The 20,033-nt window shown below is 48.6% G+C and overlaps 1 protein-coding gene across 3 annotated transcripts in view; it reads right to left on the reverse strand.

The window, feature by feature from the left end:
* WIPF3 (WAS/WASL interacting protein family member 3) overlaps positions 1–20,033 on the reverse strand; it is a 45,976-nt gene that overhangs the window by 5,146 nt on the left and 20,797 nt on the right. For 2 of the 3 annotated variants that reach the window (XM_068152365.1, XM_068152366.1), the window contains exons 3-6: positions 6,871–7,003; positions 6,116–6,244; positions 2,791–3,555; positions 339–485 (exon numbers count right to left, since the gene is read on the reverse strand). In XM_068152365.1, coding sequence (XP_068008466.1) covers positions 339–485; positions 2,791–3,555; positions 6,116–6,244; positions 6,871–7,003 — 1,174 coding nt within the window. Of the gene's footprint in view, positions 1–338; positions 486–2,790; positions 3,556–6,115; positions 6,245–6,870; positions 7,004–9,077; positions 9,668–20,033 lie in introns of those variants that run through there. The other variant, XM_068152367.1, reaches the window with a different exon arrangement.

Below are 20,033 nucleotides of genomic sequence, written 5' to 3' on the forward strand. Positions count from 1 at the left end.
TTCTTCCTAACATCCAGCCTAAACCTCCCCTGGCACAGCCTGAGGCTGAGAATGGTCCAGGCCAGAAGGGACCTCCCTGCAGTCAGCAGTAATACACAGCTCAGCAGCTTTTCACTATCTGCAATCATTTTGCAGGCAGTGCAGGCTTTTCTTGTGAGAAATCCTTAATTTTTCTCTCATTGTATAAGGTTGCACAAAACTGTTTCTGATGCTCTAGTTATACAGCCCTGTTACAGCAATGAGAGAGCCTTACAGGAGTTTTGGAGGGCTTGAGAGACACACAAACTTTTGTACTAAAACACATTAACCAAATCTAAGAGATCTGATGCAGGTATTACCAATGATGTGCATGTTTCCATTCTTCAGTGGTGGGTAAGGGTCATGAGGTGCAGCCCAGGCTGAGACTCCAGACTTGCTTGTAAGCTCAGTTGTTGGGGATCTTGCTGGTGGCTGGGGAGGAGTGGCCAGCTTACCAGCACCGGTTCCTTCAAAAGAAGCAGCAGATGCACACAGTCATCATGACTTCACAAACCCAACAGCAAGCTTTGCACAGAAGTCATCATAGCTTTATAGCATGGAACATTAAAGGTAAGTCACTACTGCAGTGGCTGGGGCTTGCTCTTTCTAATTTTAGGGAAATTCTGACATTATGAAGTATGGCTTTGTCCCATTCTGGAGGGGGAGGCTAGCCTTCCACTTTCACAAGAACAAGCATTTTAACACACACAAAAACCCCTACAAGCCCCAAACCTTTATTTAGAATAAACCTTTATTTAGAATAAACCAAACCAGGTTGGAAGAGACCTTCAAGATCATCCTGTCCAACCCATCAACCAATCCAACCCACCTAAACAACTAACCCATGGCACCAAGCACCCCACCAAGTCTCCTCCTGAACACCTCCAGTGATGGTGACTCCACCACCTCCCCAGGCAGCCCATTCCAATGGGCAATCACTCTCTCTGTATAGAACTTCTCCCTAACATCCAACCTGAACCTCCCCTGGCGCAGCCTGAGACTGTGTCCTCTTGTTCTGGTACTGGCTGCCTGGGAGCAAAGACCAACCTCTGCCTGTCTACAACCTCCCTTCAGGTAGTTGTAGAGAGCAATAAGGTCACTCCTGAGTCTCCTCTTCTTCAGGCTAAGCAGCCCCAGCTCCCTCAGCCTCTCCTCATAGGGCTTGTGTTCCAAACCCCTCACCAACTTTGTTGCCCTTCTCTGGACTCGCTCCAGCAAGTCAACCTCCTTCCTAAACTGAGGGGCCCAGAACTGGACACAGGACTCGAGGTGCAGCCTAACCACATTAGATGATATCTCTGAAAGCAAATGACTTCCTGGTACTCTGACAACCAGACAGTGGAACTACTGTTACTCTTGTGCATTTCACTGGGGAGCTGCAAAGCCAACGCTTACCTCTTCTGAGCAGACTTGCCACAGGAACTGTGTAAGGGGAAGGGAGCCTTCAAGTTAACAGCCTCTCAAAACTGCTTCTCCTGCCAGCTAAGTATGAGAAAGGCAGGCTAATTTTATGAATACCTCAAAAGATGAACCACCCTGAGAAACAGGCATCTTGATAAAGCAACAGTAGTTCATCAGCCAGCTCCAGAGCAGCATTAATCACCACCCTGGAGCACCTGATCTGCTGTACTTACATGGCCTTTCCCATTGCTGTCAAAGGGAACCAGTAATCTTTCTGCTGACATGTGGCTGCTAAAATACAGGGTACAGAACATCCTCTTCAGATGTTCCTTATTAAGTAGCTGTTTCCATTTCTCAAACCCACACAGACCTAAGCTCATTTTTAAAGTCTTCATTACATCAGAGAAGTCTGCTAAGAGTTCCTTCTGCCATCTGCTCAAGGAAACCCTAGCCAATATCCCCACTTCCCAAGCAGTCAGAGAAACCTTTGGCCCTACCACCTCGACAACAAGAGGTACCAGCTGCTCCTCTTTGTTGAAAAGCAGAGGACTGCATCCATAGTTACATGAATACTGCATCCAGCTTTGGGCTCCCTAGCTCAAGAGGGACAAGGATCTACTGGAGAGAGTCCAACAGAGGGCTACAAGGATGATTAAGGGACTGGAGCACTGCCCTGTGAGGAGAGGCTGAGAGCCCTGGGGCTGTTCAGTCTGGAGAAGAGAAGACTGAGAGGGGATTTATAAATATCTGAGGGCTGCAGGTATTCTTCCCATGTGATGGACCTCACCTTCCTGCTTTGTGTGCTCTTCACCCCACCCTTCCAAGTGCTCCAGCCATCAGTGCACTCTCCCTCACCAACCAAAGGCAGAAACAGGCCCCTTGTTCATAGAGAGTCAACCAGGTTGGAAAAGACCTGAGATCAAGTCCAACCTATCACCCAGCACCATCTAAGTGCCATGGTTGAGTTGGTAAGTGCTTCATCCAGTCTTATTTTAAACATTTCAGGGATGGAGACTCCACCAATTCCCCGGACAGCCCATTCCAATGGCCAAACTCTCTTTCTGTGAAGAGTTTCTTCCCCACACTGAGCCTAAACATGGGCTAGTTGATTAGATGGTGTTGGGTGATAGGTTGGACTTGATGATCTTGAAGGTCTTTCCAACCTGGTTAATTCTGTTCCATTCTAAACCACCCCTGGCACAGCTTCAGACTGTGTCCTCTTGTTCTGTCACAGGTTGCCTGGGAGAAGAGATCAATCCCCACCTGGCTACAACCTCCCTTCAGGTAGCTGTAGACAGCAATAAGGTCTCCCCTGAGCCTCCTTTTCTGCAGGCTAAACACCCCCAGCTCCCTCAAATGTGCTGCTCTCACCTGCTCCTCGCCCAGGTCTCCTCTTTCTGGTCTCCGCCGCCGCTGCGGGCTGAGGAAGGCTGGGGGTGGGTGGGAGCGGCAGCGACTGGATACTGCTTGGCTTATGGAGCTGTGACAGCAGGTGGGGAGACTTGGGGGGCAGCGGAGGGGGCACGTCAGCATTGCCGAGAGCGCCGCTGAGGGCTGGGGAGGGGGGAAAGGAGAGCCTGTTTGGGGCCGCGGAGTGCGAGTGTGGCGGAGGCGGCGGCGGCGGGGGCGGTGCGGGGGGCGGACAGTCCCTTCCCTCCGGGGGAGAGGAAGCGGCAGCTGCAGACGAGTCGGCTGTCCTGCCTGGGAAGCCGCAGGCAGGGACGAGGGGCAGCGGAGGAGGAGGAGGAGGGGGCGGCGGGGGCGGCTGTGCAGTGGCTGCCGGACACTTGTGTTTGTCGGCCTGAGGAGGAGGCGGCGGGGGCGGAGGGGCAGCGCCGGGGGACACCGCCTTGAGCGGGCGCTCGGCTGGAGGCGGCAGCGCCGGAGGGGGAGGGAAGGTGAGGGTCGGTTTGCTGGAGGCAGGAGGCGGCGGAGGCGGGGCGGGCAGGCTGGGGCGCCCAGGGCTGGCTCCGGCGCCGGCTCGGGAGGTGCCGGGAGGCTCCGGCGGGACAGACACCCGCGGCCCTTCGGCCGGCAGCGAGGCGCTGCCGCTCGGCCGTGCCGCGCTGCCGTTCGGTGGGGCGGAGGGCTTGGGAGCCGCTGCCCGGGCTCCAGGCAGCTGCCCTGGTTTACTGCCTGAAAAACAGGTACCGCACAGCACACCATTAGCATTTTGTTCCCACTCATAGGTCTTTTAAAACAGTGCACACACACACACACCCCCCAGCTCTTCATCCTCCCCTCCTCAGTGGTTACTCTGACTAATTCTCCCAAACCATCTCCTCTCCAAAGGTTGCCCCTGGTGTGATGGAGCTTAGGGAGGGATGCATTCCAGTGGGCACCAGGGGCTCTGTTTAGTTACATGATGACCTGCTGAGAGACCCTGCTCCGCGCTCTTCGTTCCTGCAAAATGAAGCCCTTTAAGGAGAGGCTGCTTTACTGCAGTGACCTGGGGTCCTTCACAGCAGCCTCACCTGCCTGGCACAGCCCACTGAGCCCTGCCTGCCTGAGGGAACGCAGAGTCCTACAGAAAAAGCCTCAAAGAACACAAGCAGCCTGACAGACATCAGCTTGCATCCTTCAAGTACTTGCTGAAGATTGAAGAACTCACACAACTGTTACATAAGTCTCAGTCCCAGGGATAAAAGCCAAGTTCTTGAAAGCAGTGCCTCGAAAGGCTTCTGAGAAGGCACAGGTTCAAATGTTTCCTTTGCAACAGCAAATGCCCCCAAGCCCTTTGGCCTTACAAAGTACATTTTCTTGAGTAAATAGCAATGATTTTTCACAAAGCAAGATGTCAAAGGAGGGATCTGATTCTGTATTCACATAGTTGGACAGGTGTGGTCGTAGTCTGAAGAACAAAGTAGAAACTGCAGCTGAAGCCATGTGAGGAAGCCCTGTCACAAGCACTGCTGTGCATCTTGGGTTCTCCTTCCAGTAAACAGGAAACCTGCAGGTAGAGCCAGGTGCTGTCTGTCCCTGCAGATGCCCACCTAGTTCTGTGCTGCCTGAGCAGGCACCAGCTGCCCAACTGTGCCCAAGATCATTGCTGTGACTCTGAAAGTCACCCCTCGCTGAGATGGCAGTTCTTGAGGTGAAAGCAGCAGTTTGGTTTTTCTCCTGCCTTTGTGAAGTGCCTTCTATTTTTTTAGGTCAGTAACTTCCCCTGCTGGATCAAAGCTGTATTTTATAAAATCCAGAGGGCAAAAATCTTAAATAGGAATCTTTAAAGTAGCACACAAGCCTGGAACACATGCTAATGGAGAGAAAGAACTGGCTTGATGGCCGCAGCCAAAGAGTGGCTGTCAATGGCTCCATGTCCCAGTGGAGGCCAGGGACAAGCGGAGTCCCTCAGGGATCAGTCCTGGGACCTGCCTTGTTCAACATCTTTGTCAGTGACATGGACAGTGGCATTGAGTGCACCCTCAGCAAGTTTGCTGATGACACCAAGCTGTGTGGTGCAGCAGACACACTGGAGGGAAGGGAGGCCATCCAGAGGGACCTTGACAGGCTGGAGAGGTGGGCACAAGCCAACCTCATGAAGTTCAGTAAGAGCAAGTGCAGGGTCCTGCATCTGGGTCGAGGCAACCCCAGGCACAAATCCAGGCTGGGCAGTGACTGGCTGGAAAGCAGCCCTGAGGAGAGAGACTTGGGGGTGCTGGTGGACAAGAAGCTCAACATGAGCTCTCAATGTGCACTTGCAGCCTGCAAGGCCAATCAGATCCTGGGCTGCATCAGGAGAAGTGTGGCCAGCAGGGCAAGGGAGGTGATTCTCCCCCTCTACTCAGCTCTGCTGAGACCCCACCTGGAGTACTGCATCCAGTTGTGGAGCCCCTATTACAAGAGGGATCTGGAGGTGCTGGAACATGTCCAGAGAAGGGCCACAAGGATGATCAGAATGCTGGAGCCGCTCTGCTATGGAGACAGACTGAAGGAGTTGGGGCTGTTCAGTCTGGAGAAGAGAAGGCTCCGAGGTGACCTCATTGTGGCCTTCCAGTATCTGAAGGGGGCCTACAGGAAGGCTGGGGAGGGACTGCTCAGGATCTCAGGTAGTGATAGGACTAGGGGGAATGGAATGAAGCTGGAGGTGGGGAGATTCAGGCTGGATGTGAGGAGGAAGTTCTTCACCATGAGAGTGGTGAAGCCCTGGAATGGGTTGTGCAGGGAGGTGGTTGGGGCCCCATCCCTGGAGGTGTTTAAGCCCAGGCTGGCTGAGGCTCTGGCCAGGCTGATCTAGTGTGGGGTGTCCCTGCCCATGGCAGGGGGGTTGGAACTAGATGATCCTTGTGGTCCCTTTCAACCCTGACTGATAGTATGATACTATGAAATAACTCTGTTGTCACTGGTGCTGAAGTTGGTGAGTTGGGATTTCAGTACTCTCTAATGAAAACTTGTCATTGGGCCTCAAAAATTAAAGTCTCCCCAAAAACTCTGTACAATCTATTCAATCTCCTTCCTACCCAGAGCAGAGACACCTTCTTATTTACATTTTAAGGCATAAGGCACCTGGGATGTAGACAGATGATCTGAGGCATGTTATTAATAGAGGTCTCCATGGTGAAATGATGAACTAAGGGCTTGGGAAAAATCAGCACAAAAGCCACAATAACAATCAATCACCAAAGCTAACACTGAAGTACTTTTATCCCACAGCACAGTTTCCCCAGCTATTCTTTCATGAAAATGAAGCCCTTACCTGGCATCTCTCTCTGGCCTGCTGGTCTGAGAACAGGAAAGCCACCAGCAAATAAACCTCCCAGAGGCGGCTGAGAGCCACCCTTGTTAATGGCTGGGTTAACTCCATCTCTGGCAGCTCCTTTGGGTTCTGTTAAAAAGAACAGACCAAAATGAGGCTGTATCAGAAAGTAATTCTATCCTCACTCTCAGACTGCTGAGACCTGGCACCAATGAACATAGCCCTCTTTAGGTAGGCTCAGCAAGGAAAGTTGCTGCTAATATATAAACTGCCATTACTCTGCCACCCATATCCTGGAGCACTGCATCCTCTGGTGCTTTTTAATCTCACATCAGTAGTGACACCAACAGGAAGCTGTGGTAGACAACATCAAATTGATGTTCCCAGAATTTGCTGGCATTTTTAATTCATGCAGTAGAGAGCAATTCTTCTGCCAAAGCCAACAATTCCCACTTAAACAATTATTTTAATGAGAAACTCTCAAGTATTCCATAATTTGTGATTTTACTTGGCCAGGGGGTTCCTGTCAAGGAATAAGCTTAAGGAATAGCCAGTTATAGACTTACTATGAAATGTTAAGAGCTGTTGATCTTAGAGCAGGATGAAGTTTAGGCAGAGTCCCCTCTCCACACCCTATGAAGCCATATGAAGATGCAGACCTTTGCTGAACTTCAAGCCTGCTCTTCAATTTGGAAAGTTCCATTTGAAAAGCCTCAGCAGAGCTCATCCAAGAGCCCTTAGTCAGGAGCACTTACTTTCAATCTGAGGAGCACTACGGTCGTTGATTTGAGTCACTTTCCTCAAGCGAGTCCCCTGCTGGATATCGGCTAGGAGTGCATTCCGAGCCTTCTGGTCTTCCGGCCGCAGTTTGGGGACTTCTGAACTTGCCTGTTGACAGCAAGAGCATCAGATGGCAAGTGGAGTCAAAAAGGCATACACGGAGGGCATGTGAGCAAACACAGGATACAAGATTTGCAATAAACCATCTTTGGCAGCTGCCATTTCAAAGCCTTAGAGTCGACTCCACCAGGGCAGTGTTCAGTTGTACAGGAGGCAGAAAACCTGAGAGCCTAAATAGAGCACAAATCCAGTACCAGCTGTGCTAATGCTGTTGAAAGGAAATTAGGGAGTATACATAAATGAAAGGTGACCTCCTGCTTGGCCATTTACAGTCTCTACCCCACAACTCCAGCTCCAACTCAAGCTCTTTTCCTTCTGTTTACAATGCCTCACCACGAAGATTTTATATGCTGTGGCAGTTTCAGCCTATGCCTCTGAAAATTTTCAGAGATCTTGAGCAGACAAGTAGTAAAAGGTAAATGAATCACTACTGGGTGTGAAAAGGAAAATAAAGATCATTCTAAACAATGCCATTGGAAAAGATATGGGACTAAAACTCCCTTACCCTCTCCCTCTCCTCTGCCTCACCTTCTCCTCTCCTCTGCCTCACCCTCTCCCTCTCCTCTGCCTCACCCTCTCCTCTCCTCTCCCTCTCCTCTCCTCTCCCTCTCCCCTCCCCTCCTCTCCCTCTCCCCTCCTCTTCTCTCCTCTCCCCTCCTCTCCTCTCCCTCTCCTCCCCCCTCCCTCTCCCTCTCCTCTCCCCCTCCCCTCCCTCTCCTCTCCCTCCCTGACTCTGGTAGGCAAACTAACTTCTTTCTGCTTGACCTTGGCTGCATTGTTTTGGTATTAACTTCTCTGTTTCTGTCTCTTCTCCCTTTTGTACAGGGAGGTAAGAGGGGGAGGCAGAGAGGGAGAAGCTGGTAGCCTCCCCTGGTCCTTGGCCAGGGGGGTTCTTATGCTGTTTATGAATTGTAAATCCTGTATATTTTGTAGATATTCATTGTATTCTGTTGTAGGTTGTAGTTTTGCTTGTAAATACAGCTTTCATTTGCTTCCAGCTGAGCTGGTCTGGCAAAGCTAATGCTGGGGGGGAAACATCAACCCACCACATATGCCACCTGAAGACAAACATCCTCTGGTTTACTCACTCTGCCTTAGGGAAAAAAAACATACAGATAACTGCATTCTGTGCTTACCTTTGAATGTGATCATTTAGACTTACACCAGTTTGAGTAAGCAGACTATCTCTGGACAGCCTGCTTTTCTATTAGGCAGTACAGTCAGGTTCCAGTTTGAAGTATTGTAAGAAAGCAAACTCAAAATGAATGGTTTGCATTCTTATTTCATCAAGCTTCCTGTTATTAAAGCAATCACAGCCTCTGAAAAGTGTGGACATTTTGCTTTCCTGGAGCAGATCCTAACCAGCAAAGCTCTTATTTCTAGACCTATCACATGGCTAACAGAGCAGTCGTAACAGAGGAGCACCTCCATGTCAGAGAGGCAGGGTGCTGCTTCTGCTACAGCAAATCTCTGTAGCTTAGCTGACTTCCTAAAAGGAACCCACGCCAGGAATGTTCCCATAGCCCTTAGCATCACAGCCATAATAAGAGCAGAACACATTGTCACACTTCAAAACACAAACCCCAACTTGTTAATAGCGCTCTGGAAGCCAGACAGAAACAAAATTGCTTAAACAGCTGCTGAATTAGTAATAGGCCTAACTTGCTAGTTCAACAGGAGAAATTATAGCAGGCCAGCCTTGCTTGTGGCTATTTTTGTACTTGCTAAATAAATAAAGAAAGGCAAAGCAGGCTAAACTTGCAGCGTTCCACGAGGTGGCACTCCAGATCGCTGCTAACGCCGGCTGCATTCCTGACACCTGAGGTAAAAAGCTCAGAACGATACTCTTGTGACTAATCTGGGAACCATTATGGTTTTTAACATGTTAGTGAAACCCCCACACTGTTCCACAGCTTCCTGACTGGGGACAGGGCTGCCTGCCCTCCTGCGCTCAGGGCAGGGAGCCTCCCTGCCCGCCAGGACACGCCACAGCAGCTCTCTGTGTCAGCAGCAGCTTACACAACATGCCACCCACATTTTTCTCCAAGCTGACACTACTTACTGTGAAAAATGGAAACACCATCCCTGCAACAAGGGTGACTCCCCCTTTCACCAAAGCTTTCCACCGGTATCTCCAGCTTCACACCTCTTTCCTCCCACTAATGACTCTGCTGTAGCAGGGCAGCGAGGATCTGGAAGGGTCTGATCAAGACCTATGTTTAAAATTAGACCCAGCAGCTGTCTTTTTGTTTCCTGGTTCAAGTGTCCATATATTAAGCCAGCTGTCCACTTCATCTCCCCATTTCACTTCTCCAGCAGGTAGGCTTCTGAATTATAGTTTGGATACCCAAACAGCTATTAGCCTAAAGACCCCAACTTGTGGCAACTTGTATTTGTGAGTGACCCAGGACCTGATAGTACTTTACCGTGGCTAAGGTATTAATCTGTTCACAGTCTGTGGCACAAAGAGAGAAAACAAACAAAGCCAAACCAAAACAAGAACCAAACCAAACAACCCCCACAGGGAACACAATTCTGCAGGCCCATAACACACGGTAAGGAGCTGCCTATCTCTTGCAACAGATCCCCTTACTTCAAGGACAACTCCATCCATGCCACAGCTGTTTCTTCTTCCTCCTCATGTACCTAAGAGATACAATCTTCTGTGCCCAGCCTGGTGGACTCAGGTGATTGATTAGCTGCTGAGTAGCTTGATAGGGATTCTCTGTTTCCATTACCAAGTCAAGATGGTCTGAGTATAGTGTTGCCTGATTGCACAGTAGTCGGAGCTCCTTTGGATTTCTTGCTTGCTGCCTGCACCCCCAAGGCCAGAGACAATTCTTGTCAGCAATCATTTCACTAGGTGTTTATCTCACCCCCTCCTCTGCTGGTGTTCTGTGTTTGCAAATGCATGTTTTTAATCATACTGCTTTCTGATAATACAAGCAGAAAGGCACTTTCCTTCCTTTGGTTAAGAAATTAATCTGGGGTTGGTACTCATGCTACGCCTGCATAGCACAAGAAGCGATGACAAAAGTTTAAGTTGGGTGTCAAGATTAAACCAGAAAGAGGAATTCTTATGGGGGTGTCAAATCTTCAATCCTGATGGCATGCAAAGGAAGCAATTCAGCAGGAAGACAAATATAGTTTGGGTCACAGAGGGAAAACAGCTGCAAGACAAAAGATGAAGTTCTTAGGCTACTCTCTACCCCTCCACCTGTAGGGCAGCCTCACAAAAAGAGAAACATTGCAGACTTCCAAGGAAACTAAGAAGGGAAGTGGAGGAGAATGTGAAGATGGTTGGTTTTATCAGATGCCAGAGCTGCCTCAGGTAACACAGAGTGAAATTAAATTCCATACTTTATTTAGATGAATTGGTCAGGGAAGGGCGAGTTCTCATCACCTCAGTAACCATGGGCCAGGTTATTCTGCTGCTGTTTCACACAAAGAATGCCACATTCAACACATACTTGGGAACAGGAGGGAACAAACCCTCACTAAATAACCCTTAACATAAGAGGACTGCTCCCTTTCCATTTCATCACATTACATTTCTCTTCAGTGTCCTAAAGCATATCCTCTCGTAGGGCATTCAGTAGTGTGTAGGACCAGTGTCTGAGCTACCTGACAGGTCTCCAAAGCACCTGTAAGCAGGAAAAGGCCATCAAAGCACAATATTTAGAGTGATGTCCTACAGAACAAGGCTGGACAGATGGGCAGAGCCCAAGGACATGAGATTTAACACATCTAAGTGCCAAGTTCTACACACTGGCCACAAGAACCCCATGCAGCACTACAGGCTGGGGACAGAGTGGCTGGAGAGCAGCCAAGCGGAAAGGGACCTGGGGGTTCTCGTTGACAGTAGCTGAACATGAGCCATCAGTGTGCCCAGGTGGCCAAGAAGGCCAATGGCATCCTGGCCTGCATCAGGAATAGTGTGGCCAACAGGAGCAGGGAAGTCATTCTGCCCCTGGACTCATCACTGGTCAGGCCACACCCTGAGTCCTGTGTCCAGTTCTGGGCCCCTCAGTTTAGGAAAGATGTTGAGTTGCTGGAAGGTGTCCAGAGAAGGGCAACAAAGCTGGTGAGGGGTCTGGAGCACAGCCCTGTGAGGAGAGGCTGAGGGAGCTGGGATTGCTTAGCCTGGAAAAGAGGAGGCTCAGGGGAGACTTTATTGCTATCTACAACTACCTGAAGGGAGGCTGTAGCCAGGTGGGGGTTGGTTTCTTCTCCCAGGCAACCTGTGACAGAACAAGAGGACACAGTCTCAAGCTGCACCAGGGGAGGTTTAGGCTGGATGTGAGGAAGAAATTCTTCACAGAAAGAGTGATTGGTCTTTGGAATGGGCTGCCCAGGGAGGTGGTGGAGTCTCCATCACTGGAAGTGTTTAAGAAGAGACTGAATGAGGCAGTTGGTGCCATGGTTTAGCTGATTAGATGGTGTTGGGTGATGGGTTGGACTTGTGATTCTCGAAGGTCTTTTCCAACCTGGTTAATTCTGTATTCTGTATTTTTTTTCCCCCTAGACCAAAATAAGTAAAGAAATTTAAAAAATCAGAGCAGTGATCAAGCAGATATATTGGCCAAAGGCATGTGCAGCATGTACTTCAGTAAGAGAAGAGTTTGAGGACAGCCCTTAACAAACTCTTCCTTTGTTATTATTTTTCCCTGCCATACTCAGCCAAAACTGCATAGACAGGAACTGAAGCAAAGGAACTTCACCAACACCTCAGGTCTGGCTTTTAAAGAAGGAAAAGATGTTGCAGCAAGAGAAAGGAGAGATAAATAGAAAGCTCTAGGTCAAAGGCTATTTGATCACTGAGACACACTCTCATGGAAAGAAGTTCCTGGGTCAGTGCTGGCCTTCTCTGGCATCCAGCCTGACATCATTCAGAGGCCAAATTTAAACTAAGAAATGCAGAAGTCTACAAACATGGCAAGGGACAATTAAAATCAGCGTGTGAAACCCAGCAATATGCAGTCAGTAATGGGAGAGTGCCAAGCCTGGCCAAAGACACTGTGCAGAGCCAACTGAAGCATCTAAACCTTAATTCAAGGACTTGCAAAGCATCAAGGAAGTGCCCAAACACCTGGGAATAAAACACCACACCCCCAATATTATTTCTATATTAACAATAACAGGAATTTTTGTGGAGTCAAGTCCATATTGTTAAGGAAAGAGGAAAACAAAGGTGAGGCAGCTGTGTAATGCTGTATGGGCATCACATCAGAGATAGCTGGGAATACTGAGAGGATAACATAGCTTGCTTGGGGTTGCTAAACCATCTGAGGAAGGCTGATGAATGTTCCCTCCACCCATATGGCATAGCAAAGCTCTCCAAGTAGGAGAGCACAGAGAGAGAGAGATGATCACTGGGTCTCCATCCAGCCACGTCCTAACTTTTGATCAAAAGAATGAGGTTGTTTTGGAACAAGGCAGAATATGGAAGGTGACCAGAGATCTCAGCATAAGCTACCCAGCATGTCTTCCCTGACAAAGCACCAGATTACAGAAGCCACCTCTGCATTTGTAGGCAACACCTCAGAAATGTGTTTCCCCAAAAGAAATCCACTGTGGGTAGATTAGAATTATGTCAAGAATTCAGGATGTTACATTTGACCCAGAAACGGTTTGCCCAGCAGGCAAGAGCATTGCTTTCAAAAACAGCTCTCAAACTGGCAGCCAAAGTCTCCCCCAGGAATGTGCCAAGAAATACAGCTGCAAAAGAAACCCAAAACACCCCCCCAAAAAACCCAAAACCAACAACAACCACCAACCAACCAATAAAAACCAACCACCAACAACAATCAACAACCAAGCACCACCGCTCAACAACCACTGCCACCACCAACCACCAACCAACCACCACCCCCACACAACCACCACCAACAACAACCACCACCCCTACTCAACCACCACCACCACCCCCCAACCACCACCAGTCAACCACCACCAATCAACCAAGCCCCAAAGCCCAATGTGTCATCTCAGGCACTCTGCTTTGGAGACCACTGCTTCAATGAAGACAAGAACAAAAGCCAGCAAAACAAACACCTGCCCCAGATATTGGCTATGGAATCACAGCAATGCTGCATTTATCTCTTACACTTGAACTGGGAGATACTGCCTGTGCTCTGCAGCCCTTCACTAAGGATCACAGAATCATAGAATTGTCAGGGTTGGAAGGCACCTCAAGCATCATCTAGTTCCAACCTCCATGCCATGGGCAGGGACACCTCACACTACATCAGGTTACCCAGAGCCACATCCAGCCTGGCCTTAAGAACCTCCAGGGATGAGGTTTCCACCACCTCCCTGGGCAACCTGTTCCAGGGTCTCACCACCCTCATGGGGAAGAACTTCTTATAGAAGTTGTTGTATATTTTCAACTCTTCATTTATAAAGATGCTTCCAAGATCTGGTACTTGTGAGTTTTGGTTCATCAGATGGGACGTGGCACTTGGTGCCATGGTCTAGTCACGAGGTCTGTGGTGACAGGTTGGACTCGATGATCCTCAAGGTCTCTTCCAACCTTTGTGATACTGTGTGTGTAATGTGCTGCCCAGGGAGGTGGTGAAGTAACCATCACTGGAGGTGTTTAGGAAGAGACTGGATAGGGTGCTTGTTGCCATGGTTTACTTGATTAGATGGTGTTGGGTGATAGGTTGGACTTGATGATCTCAAAGGTCTTTTCCAACCTGGTTAATTCTATTCTATTCTGTTCTATCTGTTCACAACAGAGCCTTGACCCCTGATTTAAAGCTTTTTAATTATGGGAAAGCTCGCCACAGGGCAAGACTCCACCTGCACAGTCAATGGCAAGATCAGAGCTGCTTCACGTGTTCCCCCTGTGGAGCACAGAATGGAACTAATTAATTCTTGGCACTTGCCTACCTGGGTAAACACAGCAAGCTCTCAGACTTCTTCTAGTCAGCTGAGCTTCAACTGTGTCACTCTCCAGACAACTTTTCTGAGGGAACCCACATGAAGGGCCCTGCCAAACAGCTTCCTGGCAGCTAATGAAGCCATTGTTTCAAGAGAATGCAAGGACCAGCACTTCACGATTTCATCTACACCCAGCCCACTAACGATTAACCATGACCTCAGTCTCCATTGCACGAAGTTCTGCAATCTGAGCCTGGTGGGTTGAAAAGGTCATCAAGCAATGTGTGTACTTAGATAGGCTGCATCTACACCAGCCTTGTTCCTCAACTCCTAGCAAGGAGAGTACTGTGCAGACATCCTTACAGATCTCTTCTTGGTGTTACAGCCGCCGCCTAGACATGGAGGATGGTGAAGGGACTGGAGCACTGCCCTATGAGGAGAGGCTGAGAGCCCTGGGGCTGTTTAGTCTGGAGAAGTGAAGACTGGGAGGGGATTTAATAAATGTTTCTAAATCTCTGAAGGCTGGGTGTCAAGAGGGAGGGGACAGCTCTGCTCACTTGCACCCTGGGATAGGACAAGGGGCAATAGATATAAACTCCAGCACAGCAGGTTCCACCTCAACATGAGGAGGAACTTCTTCACTGTGAGGGTCACAGAGCACTGGAACAGGCTCCCCAGAGGGCTTGTGGGGTCTCCTTCTCTGGAGACTTTCAAGACCCATCTGGATGTGTTCCTGTCCAACCTGATTCTATAGTCCTGTTCTGGCAGGGGTGTTGGACTCAATGATCTCCAGAGGTCCCTTCCAACCCCTCCCATGCTGTGATTTGTGCTAGCATGAGTCCCAAACAATGAGGTGCTTCAGTGTGAGCAGACCCTAGCGCCCGCTCTGCGCTAGAACCCACCTGCCTGAAGTGCACCAGCAAGACACAATGGCAGGGAAGGAAAGACAAAATCATGGCACAGCAGGAGTTACTCTGTTTGACCTCTCTATTCCAGTGCTCCTTTCAAACACCACCAGTAATCAATGCCACTGCACCGCTAAACCTCTCTTCATTTTACACTACCACCCCTCCAGCAGGCAATGTAAACTCTTGTATTCTTAACAGGTTCAATTGCTCCTGCTACCAGTGGAGTGGTGTGCTTATTAACAAGGCTGTACTTAGGAGTTTTCCAGCGTGGGCTGCTAAATTTCTACACCAGCACACAAAAGTACAGCAGAATCAATACGATGATTTACACCTGCTGAGCCATTGAAGCTGTTCTGTCGGCATTTCACTTTCTGACATTCACATTTGCACCATACATTCTGGCTGTTCTTTCACTGAAAGAAAACCTGCAGGAACAGAAGCCACCAAAATGGAGGCAGCACAAAAAAATCAAACCTAGTCTAATCTTCTAATTCTAAACATGTTTCCTAGCAGCTCAGGAAGATCACAAGTCTGATACCAAAAATACCCCGAGGCTGGCCTAAGCAAATTCATGTTGAACTTGATCTTCTGATTTCTGAAAGGTTGAGATTCAGGTTCCCAAGATTCCCTCTTCGTCCATGAAAATGGAAGTGAAAATCCTTACACAAACAAGAAAAGCTGAGGCCCTGGCATTGCAATGAGAATGTCACAGAGCACAGGGCTGGAAGCACTGCTGTTGGAGCTGGTGACACTGCTGCTGTTTATTCTCTCTATCCACCACAGCAGAGTCCCCAGAATGGCAAAGGCAAACATTCAACCTGTGACAAACAGCATGTACCACACTTTAATCTCCCTCTAAGGATACCAGGCCATTTCTCCCACCCACTTACCTGTGTAGAAGCTACTGATCTTTCCGAAATGCCTGTTAGCATCCATGCAAACCTGTGGCCAGCTCCAGAGAGGAGAACAGTGAAAAGGCTGAGTGCTGGAAGGATGGAGCCAGTGATGCCCAGTGATAGGACAAGGGACAATAGGTGCAAGCTGGAGCAGAGGAGGTGCCACATGAACACAAGGAAAAGCTTTTTCACTCTGAGGGGAACAGAACATTGGAACAGGCTGCCCAGAGAGGTTGGGGAGTCTCCTTTTCTAGAGGCTTTCAAAACCCACCTGGCTGCATCTTTGTGTAACCTGCTCTAGGTGATCCTGCTCTGGCAGGGGGATTGGACTGGATGTCCTTCTGAGGTCCCTTCCAAGCCCTAACATTCTGTGTCACCCTTGCAATGTCACCTTCCAGCCCTGCAAAGAATTCCAACTCAGCTATGGCTATAATTCTGGTTTCTCTTTTCATTAAAAAGGCTACAAATGTAATATTAATTGGCAGATGGAATTTAGTATGTAGCCACTGCATACACTACAGATGGGGTACTAATTTTTTTCCAGGCAATATTATCTTGTGATTAGAATAGTAAATGAACTCCTTGGATCTCTGCAGGTTAGCTGCTTTGAGTACCCAAGCTTGATCGTTTACAGCTGACACTTCTGCCACAAGCTGCTATTTTATATGGAAAGTTATACAGATGAAAAACATGAGGAATAAAAGTGCATTTAAATATATTTAAATGCCCTCCATTACAGAACCACAGAATGCTAGGGTTTGGGTGGGATCTCTGGAGTTCTAAGTCCAACCCACTTGAGGCGCCAGGGGAGGTTCAGGCTGGATGTTAGGAAGAAGTTCTTCATAGAAAGAGAGATTGCCCATTGGAATGTGCTGCCCAGGGAGGTGGTGGAGTCTACATCACTGGAGGTGTTTAAGAAGAGACTTGATGGGGTGCTGGGCGCCATGGATTAGTTGATTAGATAGTGTTGGATGATAGGTTGGACTCGATGATCTTGAAGGTCTCTTCCAACCTGGTCTGGTCCATTCCATTCCATTCCATTCCATTCCACTCCATTCCACTCCATTCCAAACAAGATTTACCTAAAGCAGGCTGCCCAGGGTCATATCCAGGCAGGCTTTGCACATCTCCAGGGAAGGGAACTCCATGACCTCTCTAGGCAGCCTGTTGTAGTGCTTCATCACTCTCAAAGTAAAGATGTTTTCTGTCATGTTCAGATGGAACTTCCTGTGTTCCAGCTAGCATCCACTGCCCCATGTCCTGTTGCTGAGCACTACTGAACAGAGCCTGGGCACTGCATTCAGACAGCATGACATTAAGAAGAGCCCTGCAAAACCAGAACTCACCACCTAAGGGGTGACCTTATTGCTCTCTACAACTACCTGAAGGGAGGTTGTAGACAGGCAGAGGTTGGTCTCTTCTCCCAGGCAGCCAGTACCAGAACAAGAGGACACAGTCTCAGGCTGCGCCAGGGGAGGTTCAGGCTGGAGGTCAGGAGGAAGTTTTACACAGAGAGTGATTGCCCATTGGAATGGGCTGCCCGGGGAGGTGGTGGAGTCACCATCGCTGGAGGTGTTCAGGAGGAGACTTGACAGGGTGCTTGGTTGCATGGTTTAGTTGATTAGGTGGTGTTGGATAATAGGTTGGACACAATCATCTTGAAGGTCTCTTCCAACCTGGTCTATTCTATTCTATTCTATTCTATTCTATTCTATTCTGGCTCACCATTCAAGATTAGCACATATGAACATATGCAGTACCTGCCCCTGTACCTGTCCAGAGGAAACACAGGGAACAATGCCAGTCTAGTATTTATGTTTTCTCTACATCTTCCCCACCTTCCACACCTCCCACTTAGCCTTTTTACATTGGTTGGCTAGAAGAGTAGAAGGCTGCAGCAGCAACACCTCAAGATGCCACAGTGATGCAGTCCACCTTTTTCCACCATCTGAAAATTAAGCCAAATAAGCCACCCAAAATACACAGCAGTTTTTTTTCCCCATGTAAATGCCTCTCACATTTTTATGACAGCAGACTGCTGTGAGATGTGATACCTTAGTAAAACACCACAAATCAGCTTCCCTTATTTTGGCTGGAACAAAGCATTCTCAAGAATCTCAGCTGTGCTTTGCCCTGCCCTCAGGGAGAGTCTATATGATGGTCAGTCAGCAACAAGATCACCAAGCCTGCACTCTCTCTCACCCCAGTATATTTTACATAGCAGCAATGATTATTATCTTTTAGTATCTCCTGACCTAGGGACAAAACACTAAAATACTAAAGCTCCTGACCTTCATGACAAAATGCTAAATATCATAGGGCTACAAGGATGATTAGGGGACTGGAGCACGTGCCTTATGAGGAGAGGCTGAGGGACCTGGGGCTGTTTAGTCTGGGAAAGATAAGGCTGAGAGGGGATTTAACAGATGTTTACAACATAGGAGGGGCCAGGCTCTGCTCACTTGCACCCTGTGCTAGGACAAGGGGCAATGGAGAGAAACTCCAGCACAGGAGGTTCCACAACAACATGAGGAGGAACTCCTTCACTGTGAGGGTCACAGAGCACTGGAACAGGCTGCCCAGAGAGGTTGTGGAGTCTCCTTCTCTGGAGACTTTCAAGGCCTGTCTGGATGAATTCCTCTGTGACCTGAGCTATATTGTATGGTCCTGCTCTGGCAGGGGGGTTGGACTCAATGATCTCTCTGTGTCCCTTCCAACCCCTGACATCCTGTGGTCCTCTCACAGCATGCACAGATTTTTAATACCTTCCTATGTATTTTGCGATGGTCCCTAGGCATGCTAGTGTTCTTTCAGCACTACACTTAGTATCACAGTATCAGTCAGGGTTGGAAGGGACCACAAGGATCACCTAGTTCCAACCCCCCTGCCATGGGCAGGGACACCCCACACTAGATCAGCCTGGCCAGAGCCAGTTGCACATCTAGAGGGAGAGACCCTGAGAGAGCCTGAGAAATCACCTTCAATTTTACAGTAACTAATTAGCAGGCATGCACACACATTTATCCACACACCCACTTATCTGCACACATTCTATTGGGTACGAGCACATCAGCCTATCATCAATCAGCATTATCTTCAGGCAAGCTGTTCCACACACGTTGTTATTTCTCCTTCCAAAGAACAGGAGTGCTAAATGTCATAGGAGCAAAACCAACTCCCACACAAGCTTCAGAGAAGCACTGTGAACTGCATGGGAAGGTTGAAGGAAACAGCTGAAGTTTTGCACTCTGACAACTGTTTGAAGGGGGGGGGGGGGGGAAGGGGGGGGGGGGAACCCCATCCTCCCAAACCAAGCTATCAGCTGATGTTAACCTTGGAAGCCCTCCCTCTGTGTAAATTCAGTATCACTAAGGTTGGAAGGGACCTCAAAGATCATCAAGTCCAACCTGTCACCACAGACCTCATGACTAGAGTAGGGAGGACACTACTGCCCACTGCAGGCTTGAGCTCACGACCTTCCCAATAAGGGTCTCATGCACTACCAACTGAGCCATCAGGTCTCTTGAAATGCTGCCCAATGATGCATTGATCACACTTTGAGATCATGAGGAATTGCATTGCTGATTTTTTTTTTTCCCTTTTATTACAAGGGTACAAAATAAGGTCAGGACAACAAACTTGGTAAAGACTGGCATGCAGTGTGCAGTGTGCAGGAATCCTGTTGCTCTTGGATTTTTATATACATTTTTAAGCCAAATAAGAGTGAGGTAATAATTAACATTAACCCAACTGCCAATGGATATTCATTCAGCATGACTTCAAGTTTCACCTGACTCTCCCCCAAGTAAGCCTATTCCTTTACCCTCCTGCTCTACCATTTTTGAGCATGCCAATAAGGCACAGAAACTCCTGGTGTTACTTTCCCAGCTTTCATCATCTCATCCATTGTGATTTTGGGGGTTTAATTTCGATGCAAAGACTTAAACAACAGTTCTGAAGAGAACAGAAGTATTTTCTTCAACTCCACAAATGTGTGAGCCATTAGAAAAACACCCCTTCCCTGAATAAGGCACAACCCAGCAGGGCTGCCACACATGCACACTTCCTTCAACATTACATGGTGACTGATCATAACACTAGGAGCTCAGGAGTACAGACAAAGGCAGTGAGCAGCCCCCACTGCATGTAAAAAGCAAACATGGTTTATCAAAGCAAAATTCTCTCTTGATCCTCTCTTTGGAGGTTAAACTGAGAAAACTTTCAATCAGTCTCCCTGATGCCAGCTGCTCTGGGAAATACAATCAACCCAAACTGGCCAGAACGCCCCATACACCAAAATTAAAAGGCAAAAGGAGTAAGAGAACTAAA

This window comes from Melanerpes formicivorus, unplaced genomic scaffold (genome assembly GCF_026170545.1).
Source record: "Melanerpes formicivorus ecotype bairdi unplaced genomic scaffold, bMelFor1.0.p_v2 SCAF_23, whole genome shotgun sequence".
In the NCBI taxonomy this organism is placed as follows: domain Eukaryota; kingdom Metazoa; phylum Chordata; class Aves; order Piciformes; family Picidae; genus Melanerpes; species Melanerpes formicivorus.